Source organism: Balaenoptera physalus, assembly GCF_965194825.1.
Source record: "Balaenoptera physalus genome assembly, chromosome: X".
Classification (NCBI taxonomy): Eukaryota; Metazoa; Chordata; class Mammalia; order Artiodactyla; family Balaenopteridae; genus Balaenoptera; species Balaenoptera physalus.
Genome location: NC_138903.1, coordinates 92069284 through 92095877, shown reverse-complemented (window position 1 = coordinate 92095877; position 26594 = coordinate 92069284). Strand labels below are relative to the sequence as shown.

The 26594-nt window shown below is 39.2% G+C and overlaps 2 protein-coding genes across 2 annotated transcripts in view; both read right to left on the bottom strand.

Annotated features, from left to right (window-relative positions):
- PLP1 (proteolipid protein 1) overlaps positions 1-26594 on the bottom strand; it is a 345526-nt gene that overhangs the window by 213245 nt on the left and 105687 nt on the right. The gene's annotated exons all lie outside the window — the stretch shown is intronic.
- The window catches only part of LOC309652736 (uncharacterized protein), a gene marked incomplete at its 3' end in the record, with an annotated part of 30447 nt that continues 5102 nt past the window's right edge, over positions 1250-26594 (bottom strand). The window contains exon 3 of the mRNA XM_082446755.1: positions 1250-1917. Within this exon, the coding sequence (XP_082302881.1) occupies positions 1250-1807 (558 nt within the window). The 5' untranslated portion in view covers positions 1808-1917. The remainder of the gene's footprint in view (positions 1918-26594) is intronic.

The following is a 26594-nucleotide window of genomic DNA, read 5'->3' as shown; positions in this document are numbered from 1 at the left end:
CACCTCACACTAGTCAGAATGGCTATTATCAAAAAGTCTACAAATAATAAATGCTGGAAAGGGTGTGGAGAAAAGGGAACCCTCCTACACTGTTGGTGGGAATGTAAATTGGTGCACTATGGAAAACAGTATGGAAGTTCCTTAAAAAAATAAAATAAAGTTACCATGTGATCCAGCAATCCCACTCCTTGGCATATAACTGGAGAAAACTCTAATGTGAAAAGATACATGCACCCCAATGTTCATAGCAGCACTATTTACAATAGCCAAGACATGGAAGCAACCTAAATGTCCATTGACACGAATGGATAAAGATGTGGAAGATATACAATGGAATACTACTCAGCCATGAAAAAGAATAAAATAATGCCATTTACAGCAACATGGATGGACCTAGAGATCATCATACTAAGTGAAGTAAGTCAAAGAAAGACAAATACCATATCATATCACTTACATGTGGTATCTAAAATATGATAGAAATGAACTTATTTACAAAACAAACAGACTCACAAACATAGAAAACACACTTCTGGTTACCAAAGGGGAAAGGAGGGGGGAGGAGTAAATTAAGAGTTTGGGATTAGCAGACACAAACTACTATATATAGAACAGATAAACAACAAGGTCCTACAATATAGCACAGGGAACTATATTCAATATCTTGTAATAACCTGTAATGAAAAAGAATATGAAAAAGATTATATATATGTATAACTGAATCACTTTGCTGTACACCAGAAACTAATACAACGTTGTAAATCAACTATACTTCAATTAAAAAAAAGAAAAAGAAAACCTCCTTAATATCTCTTCTAATATGTCTGTTGAATTCTTATACATGTTCCTGCACTTAATTTGTTGTCATTACGGTACATAATGAATCTCTGGAAAATTTTGCCATACATTCATGAGAAAATGAGAGTGAAAAAGGTAAATAACTTTATCTTACAGACCCTGTGAAAGGTTGACCTAGAAAAATAAAAGAACTCACTCTTTAGTAAAGTGGTATAATGCAACATTATTGAACAAAACTCACTATTTCATTTTGAGCAAATTAGACCATAGATATATTAAAATGTAGTTGATAATATTTAGTTCTTGGTAAAAAAGATGTTTAAAAATTAGCAGGATGACACACTTTAAAAAATAAAGTCGATCAAAGTTAGAATACAGTTCTTATTAAGAAAACTGAGGTGGCTCTGAAAAGATCCTTTGGTTTGCGATGCTCAGGTGGTCCGGAGGCAGCTCATTTACCGGTTATGTACCGAATGACTGCCTTGGTGGCGCTGGATATGGCGTGCTTGCCCCTCTTCCCAGGCAGCAGCAGGCGCACGGAGGTCTGCATGTCTCTGGAGGTGAGGGTGGAGCGCTTGCTGGAGCGGACCAGGCGCGCCGCCTCGTCGGCGATTCGCTCAAAGATGTCCTTCACGAACGAATCCATGACGTTCACGGCCTCCTGCGAGAGGCTCAGGCCCTCCTGGACCCGCTGCAGCACCCTTCCGAAATAGGTGGCAAAGCTGTCGAAGCCGTCAGAGAGGCCGCGGCGGCTGCAGCGGCGGCGGCGGCTGCAGCGGCGACGGCGGCTGCAGCGGCGACGGCGGCTGCAGCGGCGCTTCAGGTTCTTCGGCTCGGCTTCCTTGGTGCCCGGGCTTTCTTCAGACGTCTCTTTGGTGCCCGGGCTTTCTTCAGACGTCTCCTTGGTGCCCGGGCTTTCTTCAGACGTCTCCTTGGTGCCCGGGCTTTCTTCAGACGTCTCCTTGGTGCCCGGGCTTTCTTCAGACGTCTCAGACGAAGGCTCAAGCATGTCGGAATCGTCTTCCCCGCAGCTCAGAGGGAAGGACAGTGCGGCCGTCGAGGTCCCTTGGCCCGGTTTCTACTCCCTGCCTTCTATGACGTCACGGGCAATGCTCACATCTGATTGGATAAAATGCAAAGCAGGGAGGTCTGTCACTAAGGAACCCCATGTCCCCTGTGATTGGATGGCCCCCTGCTTGGCCTCCAGTCAGCCAATCACAGTGGAAATCTGGTGACTTTAAACTTTCCGTGACCTCTACCAGAAAATCTTTGAACTATGCCCCATGTAGGCAAAGTTCACCTCAGCTGATTTATGCCTACTATTTATGCATGAGAACTCTGAAAAGATGTCACCCAAGTCACCTACACGGAAGAAAAATCAGTTTGAGCTTCCTGAGCGAGTCTGACCTCCCTAACTCAAGTCGTTGCCGCCATCAGAATGACTTTAGCCACTTGGCGGGCCATTTTACTCCCACATAGTATCTTGTCTTTCCATGGCTGAGCCTCCGTGGCTTGAGCCGGAAGTCTCTGACATGGTCTGCAGAGTGCTCCTCGAAATCATGGGACATAATTGACCACCTACTGCCTCCAATTACGATCAAAACCCCCAGTGAATTAGAAAACATTGGAATCTCAAAGCCACATTGTCCAAAGTTGGAACACAAACAGAAATGGGAATACTTTTAAAATTAGTAAAAATACTTAAACATTTCTCAAATATAAAATTTTCTTAACATTCCTTAGGTCCTCAAAATACCCCACATGCTTGAATTTGTGAACAAACGTAAGAGTTGTTGATTGAAAACAATGATTAATTCTCTAAGAAAACACCATAGGAAGAATGGAAGGAATAAATGGGAAGTTCTTTAAAATAAAAGCGTATTTCTTGCAAGAACACATGACAATACAGACAAAGGCATTTCTTTAATGTGTTTCCTTACCAATAAATTGCAGAATTGGAATCAAAAAATGACTTAAGAAGAATTGAAAAAAGGGGGGGGTGGTTCATCAATGTGGTTTCATCTGAAATGGTCAAGATTCCAAAGCTGTGTCCATTTGCACTTTTAAAGAACTGCTATTTCTACTGCTCATGAAATGTTTCCAATTATGAAAGCGGAAAGCTCATCTTTATTACCAGAAAATGTAATATGGTGATAAAACCAGTGAAGGAAGCTTGCCGTTCCTTATTTCTAAAGAATCCCATTTACCAATGAAAATACAAAAATCCCACTTGATGTGTTCGTAGTCAAATCCTTCCCTTACTTGTATACAAGGGACAAGAGACACATACAGTACAATCTCTGAATTCAAATCATTAACTTACAGTGATTAAAAACAAGCTAGCAAGCAAACAACAGGGAAGGAACCCCTCCAGTTTCCTCCACAATCTCCAAGTCTGAACCTCCCAAGAATGCTTTTATTTGTTTTTCCCTGGCCACTTTCCCACACTGGGCCAAAGGCTGTGGCTCACAAGCTTCCAGTCCATCACTGGCCGAACCAGTGAACAGGACGTGAGCTGCTCTCATTGGACACTCTTATCATCCAAGTGTTGCATAACTGCAGTATTTAGCTATGTCTTGTTTACTTGATTCTTCAAAGGAACTGTAATCATTATTGCAACTTTTGTGTACAGTCATTGTTTTACATTTACCTCTACTTGCTAATTTATTCTATTAACATTCCTACCTGCATCTCAGATCATCTGCCGTGATCTTTTTCCATCTTCCTAAATTACATTCTTTAGAAGTTCCTTTAACATGGTGTCAGTTGATGTAAACACGATAAGATTTCATTTTTCTCAAAAGTCTTTATTTCTCAGTTAAGCTCTAGAAGGAAGCCAGCACTGAGATGGGGTTAATTATGTGGGAATGTTAATCAGGATTACCATCTGAGGATGGGATGAGACATATATTTATACCCTCCCCTTGTTCAGACATTGGATGTGACCTTCTCAGGAAGTCCCTAACTTTGGGCAAATTAGCTCTCTGAAGCTGAGGAAATATCTGAAAGGGTCAATGGCTGAGGATTAGCACCTGACTGTACTCTCAGCAGCCGGTGGAGCAAGCCTACATTTGAGTGTGGTTTGGGGAGGTCCATCTTCATGTGTAGCATAGCTTCACTATTAAATGATACCTTGGCTAGATATGCAACTCTAGGATGACAGTTACTTTCTCTCAGCACTTGCTTTTGGCTTCGATTTATTAAGACAAAGAGGTCTGCAGCCACACTATTTGGTATTCCTTTTTTAGGCACTGCGTCTTTTTGTCTGCTATTTTGATCTCTAGGGTTACCTTGAAGGTTTACTATGATTTGTCAGGTCTGCTTCCTGAATGGAGGAACTTATGGCTCCCCCTAACTCTGGGAATTACCAGCCATTTTCCTTTGAATAGTATTTTTCCAATATTCACCCAGTTTTATGCTTCTGGAATGCCTATGTGATACTTATCACCTACTTACTCCATTCCTTGAGTCTCTTTGCCTCACCTTTATCCTTTTTTTTTCCTTTTACTTTCTGTGAAGTATTCTATATTATTTCTATTATTTTATCTGTCTTCTAGTTCACCAATCCTCTGTCCAGCTATATCTCATTGGTTATGTAAAATTTCTTTAATCTTTTGTTCATATAATGAATGTTTGCATTTTCACAAAGAATATATTACAAACTTGGAAGGAATAGAATCAGATTCATCTGAATGACTTAGAGTAGCATCTCCAGATATTAGGGAACGGGGAATAGGTTTTGTTCTTGAACTTTTTGATTTTGATATTTCTGTACCATGTTTGGCTTTTCTCTTATGTTTTCAATGAATTCTGTAACAAAGATAATGTTGAATAAGTTTGATTGGGATATGTTTGCTATATTAATACTATTTTCCAGGGTTGCTTATAATTTCTTGTTGAAGTAGTAAACCTGTTTCCCTCAATTAGTCTTTTTTATTGAGCTATAATGGACATAAAACATTAGTTTCATAATGATTCGATATATGTATATATTATGAAATGATCACCCCAATAATTCTAGTTAACAGCCACCACCACACACAGTTACACATTTTTTTTCTTGTGATAAGAACTTTTAAGGTCTACTTCCTTAGCAACATTCAAATATACAATACAGTATTTAACTATAGCCACCATGCTGTATATTACATGTCTGCGAATTATTTAATTAAAACGGGAAGTTTGGACCTTACTTCAATCTTTACTGTTAACCATACCATTAGATCATAATTGCCCCTTTTCTTCAATCACCTTCTGAAGTGAATGATCAGATGTACTCATTTTATCTTCCAGTCTTCAACATCAAAACCCATTTTTCCTCTCTCTATCCTAGATTTCATATCTGTCATTCACCTTTGCACTCCCAGTCTTCACTGTCTATATGGTATATTTTAAATGGCATTTCACTAATCCTTCTATTCTATTTCTGAAATTTTAGGTGCAAAACACCCAAAGAGCTATAAAAATGTCCCAACAGATTCATTTTCTTAAAATAACTTCTCACATAATACAATATGTATGAGACTAGTATGCAAGATCAAGATTGGCAAAACATTTGTATGTCATATGGACAAACACTAGGATTTTGAAGCAGCGGTAGTGAGCATGATGGAAATAAAATGACTTACGCTGTGCATTCCAACTGGTTTACAGTTCTATCTTTGAAATGAGCATGGTTTCAAAAGAGGCTTTGGCTCCCAAAGTTTTGTCCCCTATGTGTATGACGATCTCAAGGCACTATTCAGAGGGATTTACTTGTAGTTGATCTCCTGACAATTTTCCTGATCACCTTGGAAAGAAAATTCTTTTTTTTTTTCAAGTTCTTTAATGAGATTTTTCTAATATTCCCGAATAATTTTAACTAATGACCCTCATGAAGGGGGTCCAATTATCCTAAATCCTTACTCTAATTTCCCAAGGAGAACTCTGGAAGTATAATGGCTCATCAGAGATCTTCCACAATGGGCTGAAAAACAAACAAAGAAATTTGTACCCAGTCCTGGATCAGGCGTTTCCTCCCTTCGTGCTGCACTACTTAGGAAAACAATTTCTAGTTTCTTGCCCTGCCCACAACCTTTCTCTTGAGTTCATACAGTTCTGCTAAAGCTACATAGATTTGTCTCTCCTGGAGGTTCCTGTCCCTCTTCTGATGGGTTCAAGGAAAGTTTTTTTTTTTTCACACACACACACTGTATTTTATTTTTACAAGAGATAAATAGACTGACACCAAGCATTGTACATGGCTGACCACAACAAAAGCAACAATGATTGCAATTACCTAACATGAAACACACTCATACTATGTCATAATATTGACATTCGGTCCAGTAATCCTCCACTGTAACAGCTGCTTTACTTTGCAGTGAAAACTGATTTGTATATTCTTTGCCTCTGAGTCCTTGTGGGATTTTTTTTTTAATTCAAACAGAAAGTCACAAAAATTATACTCATCCTCATCAGTTCACTCAGTCCCATGTAATTAATTTTTTTTTCATCTTGATCTTTTGTTAGCACTTTTATGAGTTCATCAGTTATTCATTAGAGTTCTGAAAATGCTTATTCATTCAGTTCAGCAGTACAGTCAGTTACCAGAAACCTGTACTTGTCAGAGTCTTTTCCATGAATTTCTTGAAGATGAAACCCTTTTATAGGAACATATTTGCAAAAGCATCAGAGTACACCCAGAACTGTCTGTAAATGACAAAAGACTTAAAAATGACCACGGTTAAAGATTTGATGAAAGTTCATAATAATGCAGTTGACAAGAAAATTAGTTATTTCTGAGATATACATTTTAAAGTAATAACTAGGATTATGACCTATAACATTATACCAGAACATATAAGGTTTTTAGAAATTTCATGTAATGTCTGAAACATTTATATTAACATATTTCCATACAAGTAACCCAATGAAAGTTTAGTCTTCGTTGTTTTGCTTGTTTGTTTGTTTATACTGCAGGTTCTTATTAGTCATCAAGGAAAGTTTTGATTTTTGCAGATTATCCAGCTTTTGCCTCTTTGTTTGGCTCAAAGTGATATTCTTCACAGAAGAAATTACAAATTATTTTAAAAGTACAAATACAGTCCTTTAAAATGTTGAACTAATAATGGAGTTTAAAGAAAGTCATAAACAATTCCTAAGGGTTGAAATCACTGAGTATCTTCTCTCTTCACAGAAGTAAGAAGCTAAAAATAAAAAAATTAAACTAAGCGATGAATAGTCGGAGTGAAAAGAGGATGAATGAAGTCACCTTTTTTCTCTTAATGGGAAACTAAATAATCAATATGATGGAAGAGTCAGCACATGTGCCAATCTACAGCTCAGGTTTCATATCACATATACTTTGAGTTGCGTCCCCTGAAATTCTTATATTGAAGTCCTAAACCCCAGTACCTCAAATGTAATCTTACTTGGAGTTAGGGTCATGAATGAGGCAATCAAATTAAAATCTGATATCCAGACCAGATTCTGGTAGAGTTCTTTGAAGCATGTACTCACTCGAAACATTCTCCTTTCTGTCAATCTGTGTGTCTGTATTTCTATGTCCAGGGGCCCAGGAGTAGGGGCATGGTATGTCTACAATGGTCAGAAACTTCATGCCACCAGAGGGAAAGGTTTGCCCTGGATTATAGGGATTCACTGCATGCAGGAGTTCACCCAGATAAGAGTGAGTCAAGTGGGAAAGTATTCCATAGTTTAACAACACTGTGGCCCAAGGAACCCAGGACCTTGTGCTACGGACATATCATGTGTGTGGCACCCAGCAGCATCTCAAAAAGCATGTGTTGTGTGGCACTGTTTGTTAGATTTGTGAAAGCTGCTCATTCCCAGACACTTCTCGGATGGATTAAGCATGTCTGTTCCCCTGCCTCTTGACTCTGGCAGGCCTATAATTGCCTTGACCAATGGAGTATGAAAGAAGTGATGTTATGCCCATTACAGAGCTAATCTTTAAGAGGACACATAGCTTCTGCTTTGCTGTTTGAGAGTTCTGAGCCGACAAGTAAAAATCTGCCTATCCTGCTGGACAACCCCTTGGAGAGGTACCTCCATGGCACCAGTATGAGTGTTAGCTGTCTTTTACGCTGCAGAGTAGTTTAAAGGGCCAGTTACACTTCTGTTTTGGTCAATAAATGGAATAGAAAATGGGGGAAATTTCCATTCAAGACATGAAAAGTAACTTGACAAAATTATTTATATACATTATTGAAAATGCTCACCTCTGTGTGAAAAGTGACAGAAATTAATACTTCATTGAGATCCTTAATAATTGTGGTTGCTTGAATGGCTGCACCCTTAATGAAAAACTGGACTTTTTCTAATGGAAAGGGAAGATGCCAGAAAAAAAGAATTCTACACCATGCCCTAGATTTGGGGTCAGGAAAAGTCTCCTTGAGAATTTGTAATCACAAAAGTGTCCTCCTGTAGCTTTGGGGTTCATGTTAACACTATCATTATGGTCCAAAGAATTCCCTGTTGTAAACTTTCTTCCATGGTTTGGTCATCATATTGTATTTACCAGTAATAAAAAATAGCATTTATCCTTTCATGATTGGAACTATTTTGTTAGCAGTAGAATTAGCCGCTCCTTGAAGCCCTCACAGGAAACACACTTGGAAACCTGACCATTAGGATCTTAGCTCATTGAAGACCTCCATTTCTTCAAGTCTTCCTAAGTCCTTCTTGGTTCAATGTCTGTAATTTATTTTTACATAAATACATTAAAGGTATACTTTGCTTGAGTTACGTAGGTTTTTGAAAGGAATGTGTTTCTAATTTTTAAATATTTCCCTTTTACTGATTAGTTTCTTCTCACTCGGAAGGTTTCTAGGGAATTAGAAAAATAATTTCTTTCAACTAACACATATTTTTTCATCAATTCCAGTATGTGTGGTATTTGGGGTACCTAAGTAATGTTAAAAAAAATTAAAATTTGCTAAATGTTAAATATTTTTAGTATTTATGTACAAGTATCCGATTTCTGTTTGTGGCCTGTCTTTGGAGAACGTGGTTTTACTGTTCTTTCTGATTCCCTGTAAGTTTGATAAGAATTGGAGGTAAGGGCTGGTCAGTTATGTCCTATGACTGATTTTGAGGAGCGCTCTGCTGACCAAGTCAGAGAGTTCCTGCTCAAGCCACGGTGGCTCAGCCATGGAAAGAGAAAATTCTGTGTTGAGAAAAATGGCCCCCAAGTGGCCAGAGTCATTTTGATGGTGGCAAAGGTTTGAGTTATAGAGACTCTCTCAGGGAACTCAAACTGATTTTTCTTCAATGTAGGTGACTTCGGTGACATCTTTTCAAAGTTCTCATGCATAAATAGTAGGCATAAATCAGCTGAAGTGAACGGATGACCTTTTCCTACATGGGGCATAGTTCAAAGATTTTTCTAGTGCAGGTCACGGAAAGTTTAAAGGTCACCAGATTTCCACTGGGATTGGTTGACGGGAGGCCAAGCAGGGTGGCATCCAATGACACGTGACATGGGGTGCCTTAGTGACAGGCCTCCCTGCCTTGCATTTTGTCCAGTCAGATATGGGCGTTGCCTGTGACATCAGAGAACGCAGGGATTATAAACCCGGCCACTGGCCCTCAGCAGCCTCATTGTCCTTCCCTCTGAGCTGTGGGGAAGGTGGCTCCGACATGGCCGAGCCTTGCCGTGAGACTTCTTCTGAGGAAAGCCTGGGCACCAAAGAGCCCACAGAGGCCGAACCAAAGAGCCCAAAGCAGAAGATGCCAAGGCGTTGTCGCCGCTGCTGCCCAGACAGTTTCATCACCTGTTTCCCCAGGGTGCTGAAGCAGGTTTTCACGAGGGCCTGGACATCTTCGAGCCCATCGCCGAGGAGGCTGCACCCCTGGCCAGCTCCACCAAGCGCTCCACCATCACCTTCAGAGAGATCCAGACCTCCGTGCCCCTGCTGCTGCCCAGGGAGATTGGCAAGCACGCCATGTCCTAGGCCACCAAGGCAGTCATCAGGTACACCATCCTCAAATGAGCTGCTTCAGAACCACCTGAGCCTCGCAAACCAAAGGGTCTTTTCAGAGCCACTCACTTGTCAGGAAAAGACCTGTAGCACTGAAGAGTCAGATTGACTCTAGTTTTTCGACCTGTGCCATGCTACTGCCCATCACTAAAACATTTTTAAGTTGAAGTAAACATCAAACATTATCAGTTCTACTTGAATATATGTCTGTAGTGCAGTTTGTGCCAACAAAAATTGTGACTATTCCTTAACCATACTGCATTTCATAACTTACCTGAACAGTCATTTTAGTTCTAGGTCAGCCTTTATAGAGTTCCTTAAGGTCTAAATTATTTTTGTATTAATTTTATTTTGCATTTTAATTCTCATTCCCTGGGAGGATGTTGTGGAATTTACTAGAGATACTTTATGTGTGATATAGCCAGAGATAAAGTGAGGAAGCAAATAAGCCCACCAATACATCCCTCTTCAACCTTTTTCGACATGTCCCATAATATTAAGTCATTTAAATGCACACATGAGTACTCAAACATATTACAAAATAGCTACCTGAAACTTCCAAGAAACAATTCACTTTTTTAAGTCACTGGTTTCTGAAATTACTACTGGAATTCATTCAGATTCATACAATTTATTGTTTCCCAATCGAGAATTTTTTGATTTTTAGAACCTTCAGGACCTTGCAGGAACCTTCAGACCTTCAGGACCTGCAATTTTGCATCACTGGATGATGAGAGTATCCAGTGAGAGGAGCTCAGGCCCCACCCTCCACTGATGCAGCCGAGGAGGGACTGGCAGCCCGTGAGCCACAGCTATTGGTCCAAAGAGTGGTGGAGTGACCAGGCCTGAACCAATAACAGCCTTCCTGTGATACTCAACCCCGAGATAGAGTAGGAAGGAGGTGTGATAGCTTCCCTGTTGTTTTTCTGTTCAAGTACTTGCTTTTGCACCATGGTGATTTAAGTACAGGCATCCAGATTTGGTAGTGGGACATGTCTCCATCTCCTTGCATCAAAATAAGAGGAGGATGTTCAGCAGTTAAAGAGAAGTAAGATGACTCCTTCTCCTACCTCAAGTCATTTGAGTGTTAATGCTTATGATAATATTTATTTAATTTAACATCTGTTGTGTTCTTTTCTTGGTGCATTGACTTTTTTAGATTTGGTTTTTCTATAGGTATATTGCTGAATTTCAAGATAGTTAATAATTTTCCAATTCTTTTTCTTTGAATTGACCTCCAGTTTCCTCCATCAGTCAAGAGAGAACACACAGCCAGTCATGATGACCACCTACAGAGATGGGAAAGAACGCCATGCTTTTAAGAAGTTACATTGCTAGTGTCAGAAGAAAGGTAACAAAACAATTTTTATGGTTGAGCAGACATTCCCATCTTTAAGGAGATCTAGTAAATGTGAAATGCATATGTACACTACACATTAGGGAGGGAAGGTGGAGGCCCAGATGGACACAGTGAGAGAATTTTATCTTGAAATTCTCTTGTGCTGCTTTAAAATATAAATTTGGTTTCATCATATGATAACTTTTCTAGATTTACTGAGCAGCTAATTCAGTTTTCCTAAATGCTGTATAAGCTTTTAAAAATATTCCATAATAATAATAAGCTAAAATCTTGATAAGGAGGATTATTTGTCCTAATTCCTGATCTATTGCTATCAAAGAGAGCTCTGGAAGTAAAACTGACCCTGTCATGCATGCAATTCTCAATGAAGCTCTTTCTAGTTTCCTGACCTGCCCTCATCTTTCTCTACAGCAAGTGGTTCTCTGTCAAATGCAGAATTCTACATGTGGGGTCTCTTCTGTGAGAGTCTTATCTCTCTTTTGATGAGTCCATGAAATTTTTGTAGTTTATTCAGCTTTAGTCTCATTGTTTGGCTAAGGGTGATATCCTTCCAAGGTTTTTACATCCAAATCAATTGTTATTTTAACCTATCATATATGTTCAAATAAAACTCTTAACACTGGTGATAAAATACTGAACTTTAAAGCAAATTATAAAACATTTCAAAGGACTGAATCCCACAATATGTTCCTGCTTCACAAAGTATGAAGCTAGAAATCAATGTTTTTAAAAGAAACAATTAGAAAATCATCAACTTTGTCAAAAATCAGCAATATATTTTTAGAAAAATTATACAAGTAAAGAGGCACTGTGCCAAGAAAAACACAATGATAATATTAAGATATTAACATTCACTTGAATATTACCATTCAAATTCTAGAAGAAAAAGAAAAATCTTTATTTGCTGACCATCATCTTCTTATTCGATGCAATTGTCCAGAGACACGGGGCACTATGTGCTCTGGATTTATATCCTTAAATCACCAAGATGAAAAACAAGTAAAGTAACAAGACCAGCTGACAGAGAATCCTACACTTTCAGCCTCAATTTTCTGGCTGAATATCACAGGACGGCTGTGATTGGTTCAGGCCTGGTCACTCCACCACTCTTTGGACCAATAGCTGTGGCTCACTGGCTGCCAGTACCTCAGTGGCTGCATAAGGGTGGGGCCTGAGCTGCTCTCACTGGATACTCTCATCATCCAGTGATGCAAAATTGCAGGTCCTGAAGGTCTGTGTTCTAAAAATCAAAAAAATTCTGGATTGGGAAAGAATAAATTGTATGAATTAAGAAATAAGGAAACAATCCCATTTACGATTGCAGCAAAAAACACTGAAATACCCAGGAATAAACCTATCTAAGGAGGTAAAAGACATATACCCGGAAAAGTATAAGACAGTGATGAAAGAAAGTGAAGACAGGAGAGAGTGATCAAGATGGTGGAGTAGTAGGATGTGAAAGTCACTCCTCCCACAAGTACACCAAAAATACATCTACTTGTGGAATGACTCTCACAGAATATCTACTGAACACTGGCAGAAGACCTCAAGCTTCTGAAAGTTCAAGAAAATCTCCACATAAATGGGTAGGACAAAAGAAAAAAAGAAAGGAATCAGGACGGGACCTGTGCCCCAGGAGGGACCTGTGAAAGAGGAAAGGTTCCTATACCATGGGAAGTCCCCTCACCAGCGGGGAGATCGGCTGGGACTAATGGGAAGCTTGGAGGTTCGGAGCAGAGCACAGCAACTGGTTTGCGGCAGCCAGAACAGAGAGAGAACTGCACAGATGGTCAATGCCACAACCCTGCACTTGCCTGCCTGAGATGTGCATACACCAGTGTGGGCAGGAGCTGGGTGCAGAAACTTGGGCTTTGGAGATCAGACCCGGGGAGATGACTGGGGTTGGCTGTGCAGAAACAGTCTGAAGGGGCTGGAGTCTGCTGCAACCACTGCTGAGCGTGTACCTGGAGGAAACCTGGGCTCACCTTAGAGGCCAGGCACCACTGTCTGGGGGGTGTGCGAGGAGAGGGAAAGGACCCACCTTTGCAGCCTTTTCCCCTGCGTGTGCTCTCAGGTGACAGAACACCACCTACAGAAGCTCCAGGAGCAGTTGTGAGCCACCTCCTCTACCATTGCAGGCTCCGGGGGCACACATGAGCAGCCACCACTGCCAAGAGCCCCAGGATCTGGCACCAGCTGCCGTATCTGCCCACCCCGTATCAAGGGGATAATGGCCAGCACATGCTGAGGAAAGAGGCAGCAGGCATCCATGCTAAAAACAGCCCTCGCAACAAAAATATCAAACCCACACCAGCTACACAGGGATGCTCCCACATATAAATAGCCCTCCAAGAACACAGAAGAAAACTGTTTCCCCTAAACTCATAGGGTAAGAGAAATATAAGTAAAATGAAAAAGCAGAACCACTCCCAGTTAAAAGACCAAGAGAATTTTCCTGAAAGAACAAACAATGCAACAGACCTCTTCAGTTTAATAGATACAGATTTCAAATAGGAGATAATGAAAATACTAAAGGAATTAAGAAAGGCTATTGACAGAAATGCAGAGTACTATCAAAAGGAGCTAGAAACTATAAGGGGGAGCCAAGAAAAATTTGAAAACTCATTTGCTGAGATGAAAGCTGAGCTAAAGGCAATGAATAGCAGAATGAATAATGCAGAGGAACAAATAAGTCATCTGGAAGACAGAAGAATGGAAATCACAAAATCAGAACAGCAGACAGAAAGCCAAATGAAAAAAGAAATGAAAGCAATATCAGAGATCTATGGGATCACATAAAGCGTGCCAATCTACACACAATAGGGATTCCACATGGGAACGAAAGAGAAAAGCGGATCGAAAACGTATTTCAAGATATTATGGCTGAAAACTTCCCAAAACTAAAGAAGGAAACAGAAATCCAGGCACAGGAAGCACAGAGGGTTCCAAACAAGATGAACTCAAACAGACCTACACCAAGACATATTATAATTAAATGGCAAAATTTAAAGATAAAGAGAGGATTCTAAAAGCAGCAAGAGAAAAACAAAGACTTAATTACAAGGGTACCCCCATAAGGCTATAAGTTGATTTCTCTACAGAAAAGTTGCAGGCCAGAAGGGAGTGGCAAGATATATTCAAAATCCTAAAAGGGAAAAATCTGCAACCTAGGATACTCTACCCATCAGGATAATCATATAGAATAGAAGGAAAGATTTCTCAGACAAGCAAAATCTAAAAGAATACAGCAATCCTAAATCTATTCTAAAAGAAATATTAAAAGGTCTTCTCTACACAGAAAAGAAGCAAGAATCTATAGGAAAGAGAAAATCATTTTTAAAAATCAAAACTCTTTTGGGAAAAGGATGATAACCACAATGAACAACAAAAGGATAAACAAGAAGATGCAAAAGAGGACATCAAAATCATAAAAGGTTGGGGAGAAGAGTAAGAAAATGTAGAGTTTTTTCTTTTATTAGAATGTGTTTGAGCCTATATGACTCTCACTCTAAAGCAAGTAGATATAGGAAGGGGGTTAGACTCGAAAAACAGGGTAACCACAAATCAAAAACATCCAATAGATTCACTAAAACCAAAAAGAAAAAAACACAAGCATAAAATAAAAGGAAATTATCAAACTACAAAAAGACAAAGAAAGGAACAGAGAAGAAGCACAGAATCAACTGGAAAACAAGGTTTAAAATAGCAATAAATTCATATATTATATATATATATATATATATATATATATATATCAATAATTACCTTAAATGTCAATGGACTAAATGCTCCAGTCAAAAGACATAGAGTGGATCCTCAGGACAAATTGCAACCTGTACAGAACAGGAGGTTAAAGGTGCTGATTCTCCAAGTAGGGAGATTGCTAGTAAAGCGGCTGGAATGGCGAACCCGAGCACAAGGAGATGAGAAATGAGGTTTTAAGATTCTTACTAGTGAGGATTAACCAAGATGGCGGAGTAGAAGGACGTGCTCTCATTCCCTCTTGCGAGAGCACCAGAATCACAACTGGCTGCTGGACAATCATCGACAGGAAGACACTGGAACTCACCAAGGAGGATACCCCACGTCCAAGGACAGAGGAGAAGCCACAGTGAGACGGTAGGAGGGGAGCAACCACAGTAAAATCAAATCCCATAACTGCTGGGTGGGTGACTCACAGACTGGCGAACACTTATACCACAGAAGTCCACCTACTGGAGTGAAGCTTCTGAGCCCCACGTCAGGCTTCCCAACCTGGGGGTCCGGCAATGGGAGGAGGAATGCCTAGAGAATCAGACTTTGAAGCCTAGTGGGAATTGATTGCAGGACTTCGACAGGACTGGGGGAAACAGAGACCCCACTCTTGGAGGGCACACACAAAGTAGTGTGCGCATCGGGACCCAGGGGAAGGAGCAGTGACCCTGGGGGAGACTGAACCAGACCTACCTGCTGGTGTTGGGGGGTCTCCTGCAGAGGCGGGGGGTGGCTCTGTTTCACCTTGGGGACAAGGACACTGGCAGTGGAGGTTCTGGGAAGTGCTCCTTGGCATGACCCCTCCCAGAGTCTGCCATTAACCCCATCAAAGAGCCCAGGTAGGCTCCAGTGTTGGGTTGCCTCAGGCAAAACAACCAACAGGGAGGGAACCCAGCCCCACCCATCAACAGTCAAGTGGATTAAAGTTTTACGGAGCTCGGACTGCCACAGCAACAGTCAGCCCTACCCACCACCAGAGCCTCGCATGAAGCCTCTTAGATAGCCTCAACCACCAGAGGGCAGACAGCAGAAGCAAGAAAAACTACAATCCTGCAGCCTGTGGAACAAAAACCACATTTACAGAAAGATAGACAAGATGAAAAGGCAGAGGGCTATATACCAGATGAAGGAACAAGAAAAAAACCCAGAAAAACAACTAAATGAAGTGGAGATAGGCAACCTTCCAGAGAAAGAATTCAGAATAATGATAGTGAAGATGATCCAGGACCTCGGAATAAGAATGGAGGCAAAGATTGAGAAGATGCAAGAAATGATTAACAAAGACCTAGAAGAATTAAAGAACAAACAAACAGAGATGACCAATACAATAACTGAAATGAAAACTACACTAGAAGGAATCAATAGCAGAATAACTGAGGCAGAAGAACGGATAAGTGACCTGGAAGACAGAATGGTGGAATTCACTGCTGCAGAACAGACTAAAGAAAAAAGAATGAAAATAAATGAAGACAGCCTAAGAGACCTCTGGGACAACATTAAACGCAACAACATTCGCATTATAGGGGTCCCAGAAGGAGAAGAGAGAGAGAAAGGACCAGAGAAAATATTTGAAGAGATTATAGTCGAAAACTTCCCTAACATGGGAAAGGAAATAGCCACCCAAGTCCAGGAAGCGCAGAGAGTCCCATACAGGATAAACCAAGGAGAAACACACCGAGACACATAGTAATCAAAATGGCAAAAATTAAAGACAAAGAAAAATTATTGAAAGCAGCAAGGGAAAAATGACAAATAACATACAAGGGAACTCCCATAAGGTTAACAGCTGATTTCTCAGCAGAAACTCTACAAGCCAGAAGGGAGTGGCATGATATACTTAAAGTGATGAAAGGGAAGAACCTACAACCAAGATTACTCTACCCGGCAAGGATCTCATTTAGATTTGATGGAGAAATCAAAAGCTTTACGGACAAGCAAAAGCTAAGAGAATTCAGCACCACCAAACCAGCTCTACAACAAATGCTAAAGGAACTTCTCTAAGTGGGAAACACAAGAGAAGAAAAGGACCTACAAAAACAAACCCAAAACAATTAAGAAAATGGTCATAGGAACATACATATCGATAATTACCTTAAACGTGAATGGATTAAATGCTCCAACCAAAAGACACAGGCTTGCTGAATGCATACAAAAACAAGACCCATATATATGCTGTCTACAAGAGACCCACTTTAGACCTAGGGACACATACAGACTGAAAGTGAGGGGATGGAAAAAGATATTCCATGCAAATGGAAATCAAAAGAAAGCTGGAGTAGCTATACTCATATCAGATAAAATAGACTTTAAAATAAAGAATGTTACAAGAGACAAAGAAGGACACTACATAATGATCAAGGGATCAATCCAAGAAGATACAACAATTATAAATATATATGCACCCAACATAGCAGCACCTCAATACATAAGGCAACTGCTAACAGCTATAAAAGAGGAAATTGACAGTAACACAATAATAGTGGGGGACTTTAACACCTCACTTACACCAATGGACAGATCATCCAAAATGAAAATAAATAAGGAAACAGAAGCTTTAAATGACACAATAGACCAGATAGATTTAATTGATATTTATAGGACATTCCATCCAAAAACAGCAGATTACACTTTCTTCTCAAGTGCGCACAGAACATTCTCCAGGATAGATCACATCTTGGGTCACAAATCAAGCCTCAGTAAATTTAAGAAAATTGAAATCATATCAAGCATCTTTTCTGACCACAACGCTATGAGGTTAGAAATCAATTACAGGGGAAAAAACGTAAAAAAGACAAACACATGGAGGCTAAACAATACGTTACTAAATAACCAAGAGATCACTGAAGAAATCAAAGAGAAAATAAAAAAATACCTAGAGACAAATGACAATGAAAACACGACGACCCAAAACCTACGGGATGCAGCAAAAGCAGTTCTAAGAGGGAAGTTTATAGCTATACAAGCCTACCTCAAGAAACAAGAAAAATCTCAAGTAAACAATCTAACCTTACACCTAAAGAAACTAGAGAAAGAAGAACAAATAAAACCCAAAGTTAGCAGAAGGAAAGAAATCATAAAGATCAGAGCAGAAATAAATGAAATAGAAACAACAAAAACAATAGCAAAGATCAATAAAACTAAAAGCTGGTTCTCTGAGAAGATAAACAAAATTGATAAGCCATTAGCCAGACTCATCAAGAAAAAGAGGGAGAGGACTCAAATCAATAAAATCAGAAATGAAAAAGGAGAAGTTACAACAGACACCGCAGAAATACAAAGCATCCTAAGAGACTACTACAAGCAACTTTATGCCAATAAAATGGACAACCTGGACGAAATGGACAAATTCTTAGAAAGGTATAACCTTCCAAGACTGAACCAGGAAGAAACAGAAAATATGAACAGACCAATCACAAGTAATGAAATTGAAACTGTGATTAAAAATCTTCCAACAAACAAAAGTCCAGGACCAGATGGCTTCACAGGTGAATTCTACCAAACATTTAGAGAAGAGCTAACACCTATCCTTCTCAAACTCTTCCAAAAAATTGCAGAGGAAGGAACACTCCCAAACTCATTCTATGAGGCCACCATCACCCTGATACCAAAACCAGACAAAGACACTACAAAAAAAGAAAATTACAGACCAATATCACTGATGAATATAGATGCAAAAATCCTCAACAAAATACTAGCAAACAGAATCCAACAACACATTAAAAGGATCATTTACCATGATCAAGTGGGATTTATCCCAGTTTATGCAAGGATTCTTCAGTATACGCAAATCAATCGATGTGATACACCATATTAACAAATTGAAGAATAAAAACCATATGATCCAATTATACTCCAATAAAGATGTTAAAAAAAAACAAAAACCATATGATCATCTCAATAGATGCAGAAAAAGCTTTTGACAAAATTCAACACCCATTTATGATAAAAACTCTCCAGAAAGTGGGCATAGAGGGAACCTACCTCAACATAATAAAGGCCATATATGACAAACCCACAGCAAACATCATTCTCAATGGTGAAAAACTGAAAGCATTTCCTCTAAGATCAGGAACGAGACAAGGATGTCCACTCTCACCACTATTATTCAACATAGTTCTGGAAGTCCTAGCCCCGGCAATCAGAGACGAAAAAGAAATAAAAGGAATACAAATTGGAAAAGAAGAAGTAAAACTGTCACTGTTTGCGGATGACATGATACTATACATAGAGAATCCTAAAACTGCCACCAGAAAACTGCTAGAGCTAATTAATGAATATGGTAAAGTTGCAGGATACAAAATTAATGCACAGAAATCTCTTGCATTCCTATACACTAATGATGAAAAATCTGAAAGAGAAATTATGGAAACACTCCCATTTACCATTGCAACAAAAAGAATAAAATACCTAGGAATAAACCTACTGAGGGAGACAAAAGACCTGTATGCAGAAAACTATAAGACACTGATGAAAGAAATTAAAGATGATACCAACAGATGGAGAGATATACCATGTTATTGGATTGGAAGAATCAATATTGTGAAAATGACTATACTACCCAAAGCAATCTACAGATTCAACACAATCCCTGTCAAATTACCAATGGCATTTTTTACGGAACTAGAACAAATCATCTTAAAATTTGTATGGAGAAAGGATTAACCAAGATGGCGGAGTAGAAGGACGTGCTCTCATTCCCTCTTGCGAGAGCACCAGAATCAAAACTGGCTGCTGGACAATCATTGACAGGAAGACCCTGGACTTCACCAAGGAGGATACCCCACGTCCAAGGACAGAGGAGAAGCCACAGTGAGACGGTAGGAGGGGCGCAATCAGAGTAAAATCAAATCCCATAACTGCTGGGTGGGTGACTCACAGACTGGCGAACACTTATACCACAGAAGTCCACCCACTGGAGTGAAGGTTCTGAGCCCCACGTCAGGCTTCCCAACCTGGGGGTCCGGCTACGGGAGGAGGAATTCCTAGAGAATCAGACCTTGAAGCCTAGTGGGAGTTGATTGCAGGACTTTGACAGGACTGGGGGAAACAGAGACCCCACTCTTGGAGGGCACACACAAAGTAATGTGTGCATCGGGACCCAGGGGAAGGAGCAGTGACCCTGGGGGAGACTGAACCAGACCTACCTGCTGGTGTTGGGGGGTCTCCTGCAGAGGCGAGTGGTGGCTCTGTTTCACCGTGGGGATAAGGACACTGGCAGCCGAGGTTCTGGGAAGTTATCCTTGGCGTGAGCCCTCCCAGAGTCTGCCATTAACCCCACCAAAGAGCAGGGGTAGGCTCCAGTGTTGGGTTGCCTCAGGCAAAACAACCAACAGGGTGGGAACCCAGCCCCACCCATCAACAGTCAAGTGGATTAAGGTTTTACTGGGCTCTGACCGCCACAGCAACAGGGAGGGAACCCAGCCCCACCCATCAACAATCAAGTGGATTAAGGTTTTACTGAGCTCTGACCACCACAGCAACAGTCAGCTCTACCCACCACCAGAGCCTCCCATCAAGCCTCTTAGATAGCCTCAACCACCAGAGGGCAGACAACAGAAGCAAGAAAAACTACAATCCTGCAGCCTGTGGACCAAAAACCACAGTTACAGAAAGATAGAGAAGATGAAAAGGCAGAGGGCTATGTACCAGATGAAGGAACAAGAAAAAACCCCAGAAAAACAACTAAATGAAGTGGAGATAGGCAACCTTCCAGAGAAAGAATTCAGAATAATGATAGTGAAGATGATCCAGGACCTCGGAATAAGAATGGAGGCAAAGATTGAGAAGATGCAAGAAATGATTAACAAAGACCTAGAAGAATTAAAGAACAAACAAACAGAGATGACCAATACAATAACTGAAATGAAAACTACACTAGAAGAATCAATAGCAGAATAACTGAGGCAGAAGAATGGATAAGTGACCTGGAAGACAGAATGGTGGAATTCACTGCTGCGGAACAGACTAAAGAAAAAAGAATGAAAAGAAATGAAGACAGCCTAAGAGACCTCTGGGACAACATTAAACGCAACAACCTTCGCATTATAGGGGTCCCAGAAGGAGAAGAGAGAGAGAAAGGACCCGAGAAAATATTTGAAGAGATTATAGTCGAAAACTTCCCTAACATGGGAAAGGAAATAGCCACCCAAGTCCAGGAAGCGCAGAGAGTCCCATACAGAATAAACCCAAGGAGAAACACGCCGAGACACATAGTAATCAAAGTGGCAAAAATTAAAGACAAAGAAAAATTATTGAAAGCAGCAAGGGAAAAACGACAAATAACATACAAGGGAACTCCCATAAGGTTAACAGCTGATTTCTCAGCAGAAACTCTGCAAGCCAGAAGGGAGTGGCATGATATACTTAAAGTGATGAAAGGGAAGAACCTACAACCAAGATTACTCTACCCAGCAAGGATCTCATTTAGATTTGATGGAGAAATCAAAAGCTTTACGGACAAGCAAAAGCTAAGAGAATTCAGCACCACCAAACCAGCTCTACAACAAATGCTAAAGGAACTTCTCTAAGTGGGAAACACAAGAGAAGAAAAGGACCTACAAAAACAAACCCAAAACAATTAAGAAAATGGTCATAGGAACATACATATCGATAATTACCTTAAACGTGAATGGATTAAATGCTCCAACCAAAAGACACAGGCTTGCTGAATGCATACAAAAACAAGACCCATATATATGCTGTCTACAAGAGACCCACTTCAGACCTAGGGACACATACAGACTGAAAGTGAGGGGATGGGAAAAGATATTCCATGCAAATGGAAATCAAAAGAAAGCTGGAGTAGCTATACTCATATCAGATAAAATAGACTTTAAAATAAAGAATGTTACAAGAGACAAGGAAGGACACTACATAATGATCAAGGGATCAATCCAAGAAGAAGACATAACAAGTATAAATATATATGCACCCAACATAGGAACACCTCAATACATAAGGAAACTGCTAACAGCTCTAAAAGAGGAAATCGAGAGTAACACAATAATAGTGGGGGACTTTAACACCTCACTTACACCAATGGACAGATCATCCAAAGTGAAAATAAATAAGGAAACAGAAGCTTTAAATGACACAATAGACCAGATTGATTTAATTGATATTTATAAGACATTCCATCCAAAACCAGCAGATTACACTTTCTTCTCAAGTGCACACAGAACATTCTCCAGGATAGATCACATCTTCGGTCACAAATCAAGCCTCAGTAAATTTTAGAAAATTGAAATCATATCAAGCATCTTTTCTGACCACAACACTGTGAGATTAGAAATGAATTAACAGGGAAAAAAACGTAAAAAACACAAACACATGGAGGCTAAACAGTATGTTACTAAACAACCAAGAGATCACTGAAGAAATCAAAGAGAAAATAAAAAAATACCTAGAGACAAATGACAATGAAAACACAATGATCCAAAACCTACGGGATGCAGCAAAAGCAGTTCTAAGAGGGAAGTTTATAGCTATACAAGCCTACCTCAAGAAACAAGAAAAATCTCAAGTAAACAATCTAACCTTACACCTAAAGGAACTAGAGAAAGAAGAACAAACAAAACCCAAAGTTAGCAGAAGGAAAGAAATTATAAAGACCAGATCAGAAATAAATGAAATAGAAACAAAGAAAATAGTAGCAAAGATCAATAAAACTAAAAGCTTGTTCTTGGAGAAGATAAACAAAATGGATAACCATTAGCCAGACTCATCAAGAAAAAGAAGGAGAGGACTCAAATCAATAAAATTAGAAATGAAAAAGGAGAAGTTACAACAGACACTGCAGAAATACAAAGCATCCTAAGAGACTACTACAAGCAACTTTATGCCAATAAAATGGACAACCTGGAAGAAATGGACAAATTCTTAGAAAGGTATAACCTTCCAAGACTGAACCAGGAAGAAACAGAAAATATGAACAGACCAATCACAAGTAATGAAGTTGAAACTGTGATTGAAAATCTTCCAACAAACAAAAGTCCAGGACCAGATGGCTTCACAGGTGAATTCTATCAAACATTTAGAGAAGAGCTAACACCCATCCTTCTCAAACTCTTCCAAAAATTGCAGAGGAAGGAACACTCCAAAACTCATTCTATGAGGCCATCATCACCCTGATACCAAAACCAGACAAAGATACTACAAAAAAAGATAATTACAGACCAATATCACTGATGAATATAGATGCAAAAATCCTCAACAAAATACTAGCAAACAGAATCCAACAACACATTAAACGGATCATTTACCATGATCAAGTGGGATTTATCCCAGGTATGCAAGGATTCTTCAGTATATGCAAATCAATCGATGTGATACACCATATTAACAAATTGAAGAATAAAAACCATATGATCCAATTATACTCCAATAAAGATGTTAAAAAAAAAACAAAAACCATATGATCATCTCAATAGATGCAGAAAAAGCTTTTGACAAAATTCAACACCCATTTATGATAAAAACTCTCCAGAAAGTGGGCATAGAGGGAACCTACCTCAACATAATAAAGGCCATATACAACAAACCCACAGCAAACATCATTCTCAATGGTGAAAAACTGAAAGCATTTCCTCTAAGATCAGGAATGAGACAAGGATGTCCACTCTCTCCACTATTATTCAACATAGTTTTGGAAGTCCTAGCCATGGCAATCAGAGAAGAAAAAGAAATAAAAGGAATACAAATTGGAAAAGAAAAAGTAAAGCTGTCTCTGTTTGCAGATGACATGATACTATACATAGAGAATCCTAAAAATGCCACCAGAAAACTACTAGAGCTAATCAATGAATTTGGTAAAGTTGCAGGATACAAAATTAATGCACAGAAATCTCTTGCATTCCTATACACTAATGATGAAAAATCTGAAAGTGAGATTATGGAAACACTCCCATTTACCATTGCAACAAAAAGAATAAAATACCTAGGAGTAAACGTACCTAGGGAGACAAAAGACCTGTATGCAGAAAACTATAAGACACTTATGAAAGAAATTAATGATACCAACAGATGGAGAGATATACCATGTTATTGGATTGGAAGAATCAATATTGTGATAATGACTATACTACCCAAAGCAATCTACAGATTCAACACAATCCCTATCAAATTACCAATGGCATTTTTTACGGAACTAGAACAAATCATCTTAAAATTTGTATGGAGACACAAAAGACCCCGAATAGCCAAAGCAGTCTTGAGGGAAAAAAACGGAGCTGGAGGAATCAGACTCCCTGACTTCAGACTATACTACAAAACTACAGTAATCAAGACAATTTGGTACTGGCACAAAAACAGAAACATAGATCAATGGAACAAGATAGAAAGCCCAGAGGTAAACCCACACACCTATGGTCAACTAATCTATGACAAAGGAGGCAAAGATATACAATGGAGAAAAGACAGTCTCTTCAATAAGTGGTGCTGGGAAAACTGGACAGCTACATGTAAAAGAATGAAATTAGAACACTCCCTAACACCATACACAAAAGTAACCTCAAAATGGATTCAAGACCTAAATGTAAGACCGGACACTATAAAACTCTTAGAGGAAAACATAGGAAGAACACTTTTTGACATAAATCACAGCAAGATCTTTTTTGATCCACCTCCTAGAGTAATGGAAATAAAAACAAAAATAAACAAATGGGACCTATTGAAACTTCAAAGCTTTTGCACAGCAAAGGAAACCATAAACAAGACGAAAAGACAACCCTCAGAATGGGAGAAAATATTTGCAAACGAATCAACGGACAAAGGATTAATCTCCAAAATATATAAACAGCTCATGCAGCTCAATATTAAAGAAACAAACAACCCAATCCAAAAATGGGCAGAAGACCTAAATAGACATTTCTCCAAACAAGACATACAGACGGCCACGAAGCACATGAAAAGATGCTCAACATCACTAATTATTAGAGAAATGCAAATCAAAACTACAATGAGGTATCACCTCACACCAGTTAGAATGGGCATCATCAGAAAATCTACAAACAACAAATGCTGGAGAGGGTGTGCAGAAAAGGGAACCCTCTTGCACTGTTGGTGGGAATGTAAATTGATACAGCCACTATGGAGAACAATAAGGAGGTTCCTTAAAAAACTAAAAATAGAATTACCATATGACCCAGCAATCCCACTACTGGGCATATACCCAGAGAAAACCGTAATTCAAAAAGACACATGCACCCGAATGTTCATTGCAGCACTATTTACAATAGCCAGGTCATGGAAGCAACCTAAATGCCCATCGACAGACGAATGGATAAAGAAGATGTGGTACATATATACAATGGAATATTACTCAGCCATAAAAAGGAACAAAATTGAGTCATTTGTTGAGACGTGGATGGATCTAGAGACTGTCATACAGAATGAAGTAAGTCAGAAAGAGAAAAACAAATATCGTATATTAACGCATGTATGTGGAACCTAGAAAAATGGTACAGATAAGCCGGTTTGCAGGGCAGAAGTTGAGACACAGATGTAGAGAACGGACATATGGACACCAAGGGGGGAAAACTGCGGTGGGGTGGGGATGGTGGTGTGCTGAATTGGGCGATTGGGATTGACATGTATACACTGATGTGTATAAAATTGATGCCTAATAAGAACCTGCAGTATAAAAAAACAAACAAACAAAACAACTAATACTAAACTTTCATTGGGTTATTTGTATGGAAATATGTTAATATAAATGTTTCAGACATTACATGAAATTTCTAAAAATCTTATATGTTCTGGTATAATAAGTCATAATCCTAGTTATTACCTTAAAATGTATATCTGAGAAATAACTAATTTTCTTGTCAACTGCATTATTATGAACTTTCATCAAATCTTTAACTGTGGTCATTTTTAAGTCTTTTGTCATTTACAGACAGTTCTGGGTGTACTCTGATGCTTTTGCAAATATGTTCGTATAAAAGGCTTTCATCTTTAAGAAATTCATGGAAAAGTCTCTGACAAGTACTGGTTTCTGGTAACTGACTGTACTGCTGAACCGAATGAATAAGCATTTTCAGAACTTTAATGAAAAACTGATGAACTCATAAAAGTGCTAACAAAAGATCAAGATAACAAAAAATTAATTACATGGGACTGAGTGAACTGATGAGGATGAATATAATTTTTGTGACTTTCTGTCTGAATTAAAAAAAAAAATCCCACAAGGACTCAGAGGCAAAGAATATACAAATCAATTTTCACTGCAAAGTAAAGGAGCTGTTACAGTGGAGGATTACTGGACTGAATGTCAATATTATGACATAGTATAAGTGTGTTTCATGTTTGGTAATTGCAATCATTGTTGCTTTTGTTGTGGTCATCCATGTACAATGCCTGGTGTCAGTCTATTTATCTCTTGTAAAAATAAAATATAGTGTGTGTGTGTGAAAAAAAAAGACATAGAGTGGCAGATTGGATTAAAAAAAAACAAAACAAACAAGAGCCTATAATATACTGCCTACAAGAGACCCACTTCAGGGTAAAGGACACACATAGATTGAAAGTGAGGGGATCGAGAAAGATATTTCATGCAAATGGAAATGACAAGAAAGTGGGGGTTGCATAGTCATGTCAGACAAAATAGACTTTAAAACAAAGGCCATAAAGAAAGATAAAGAGGGACACTATATAATGGTGAAAGGATCAATACATGAGGAGGATTTTACACTCGTCAACAT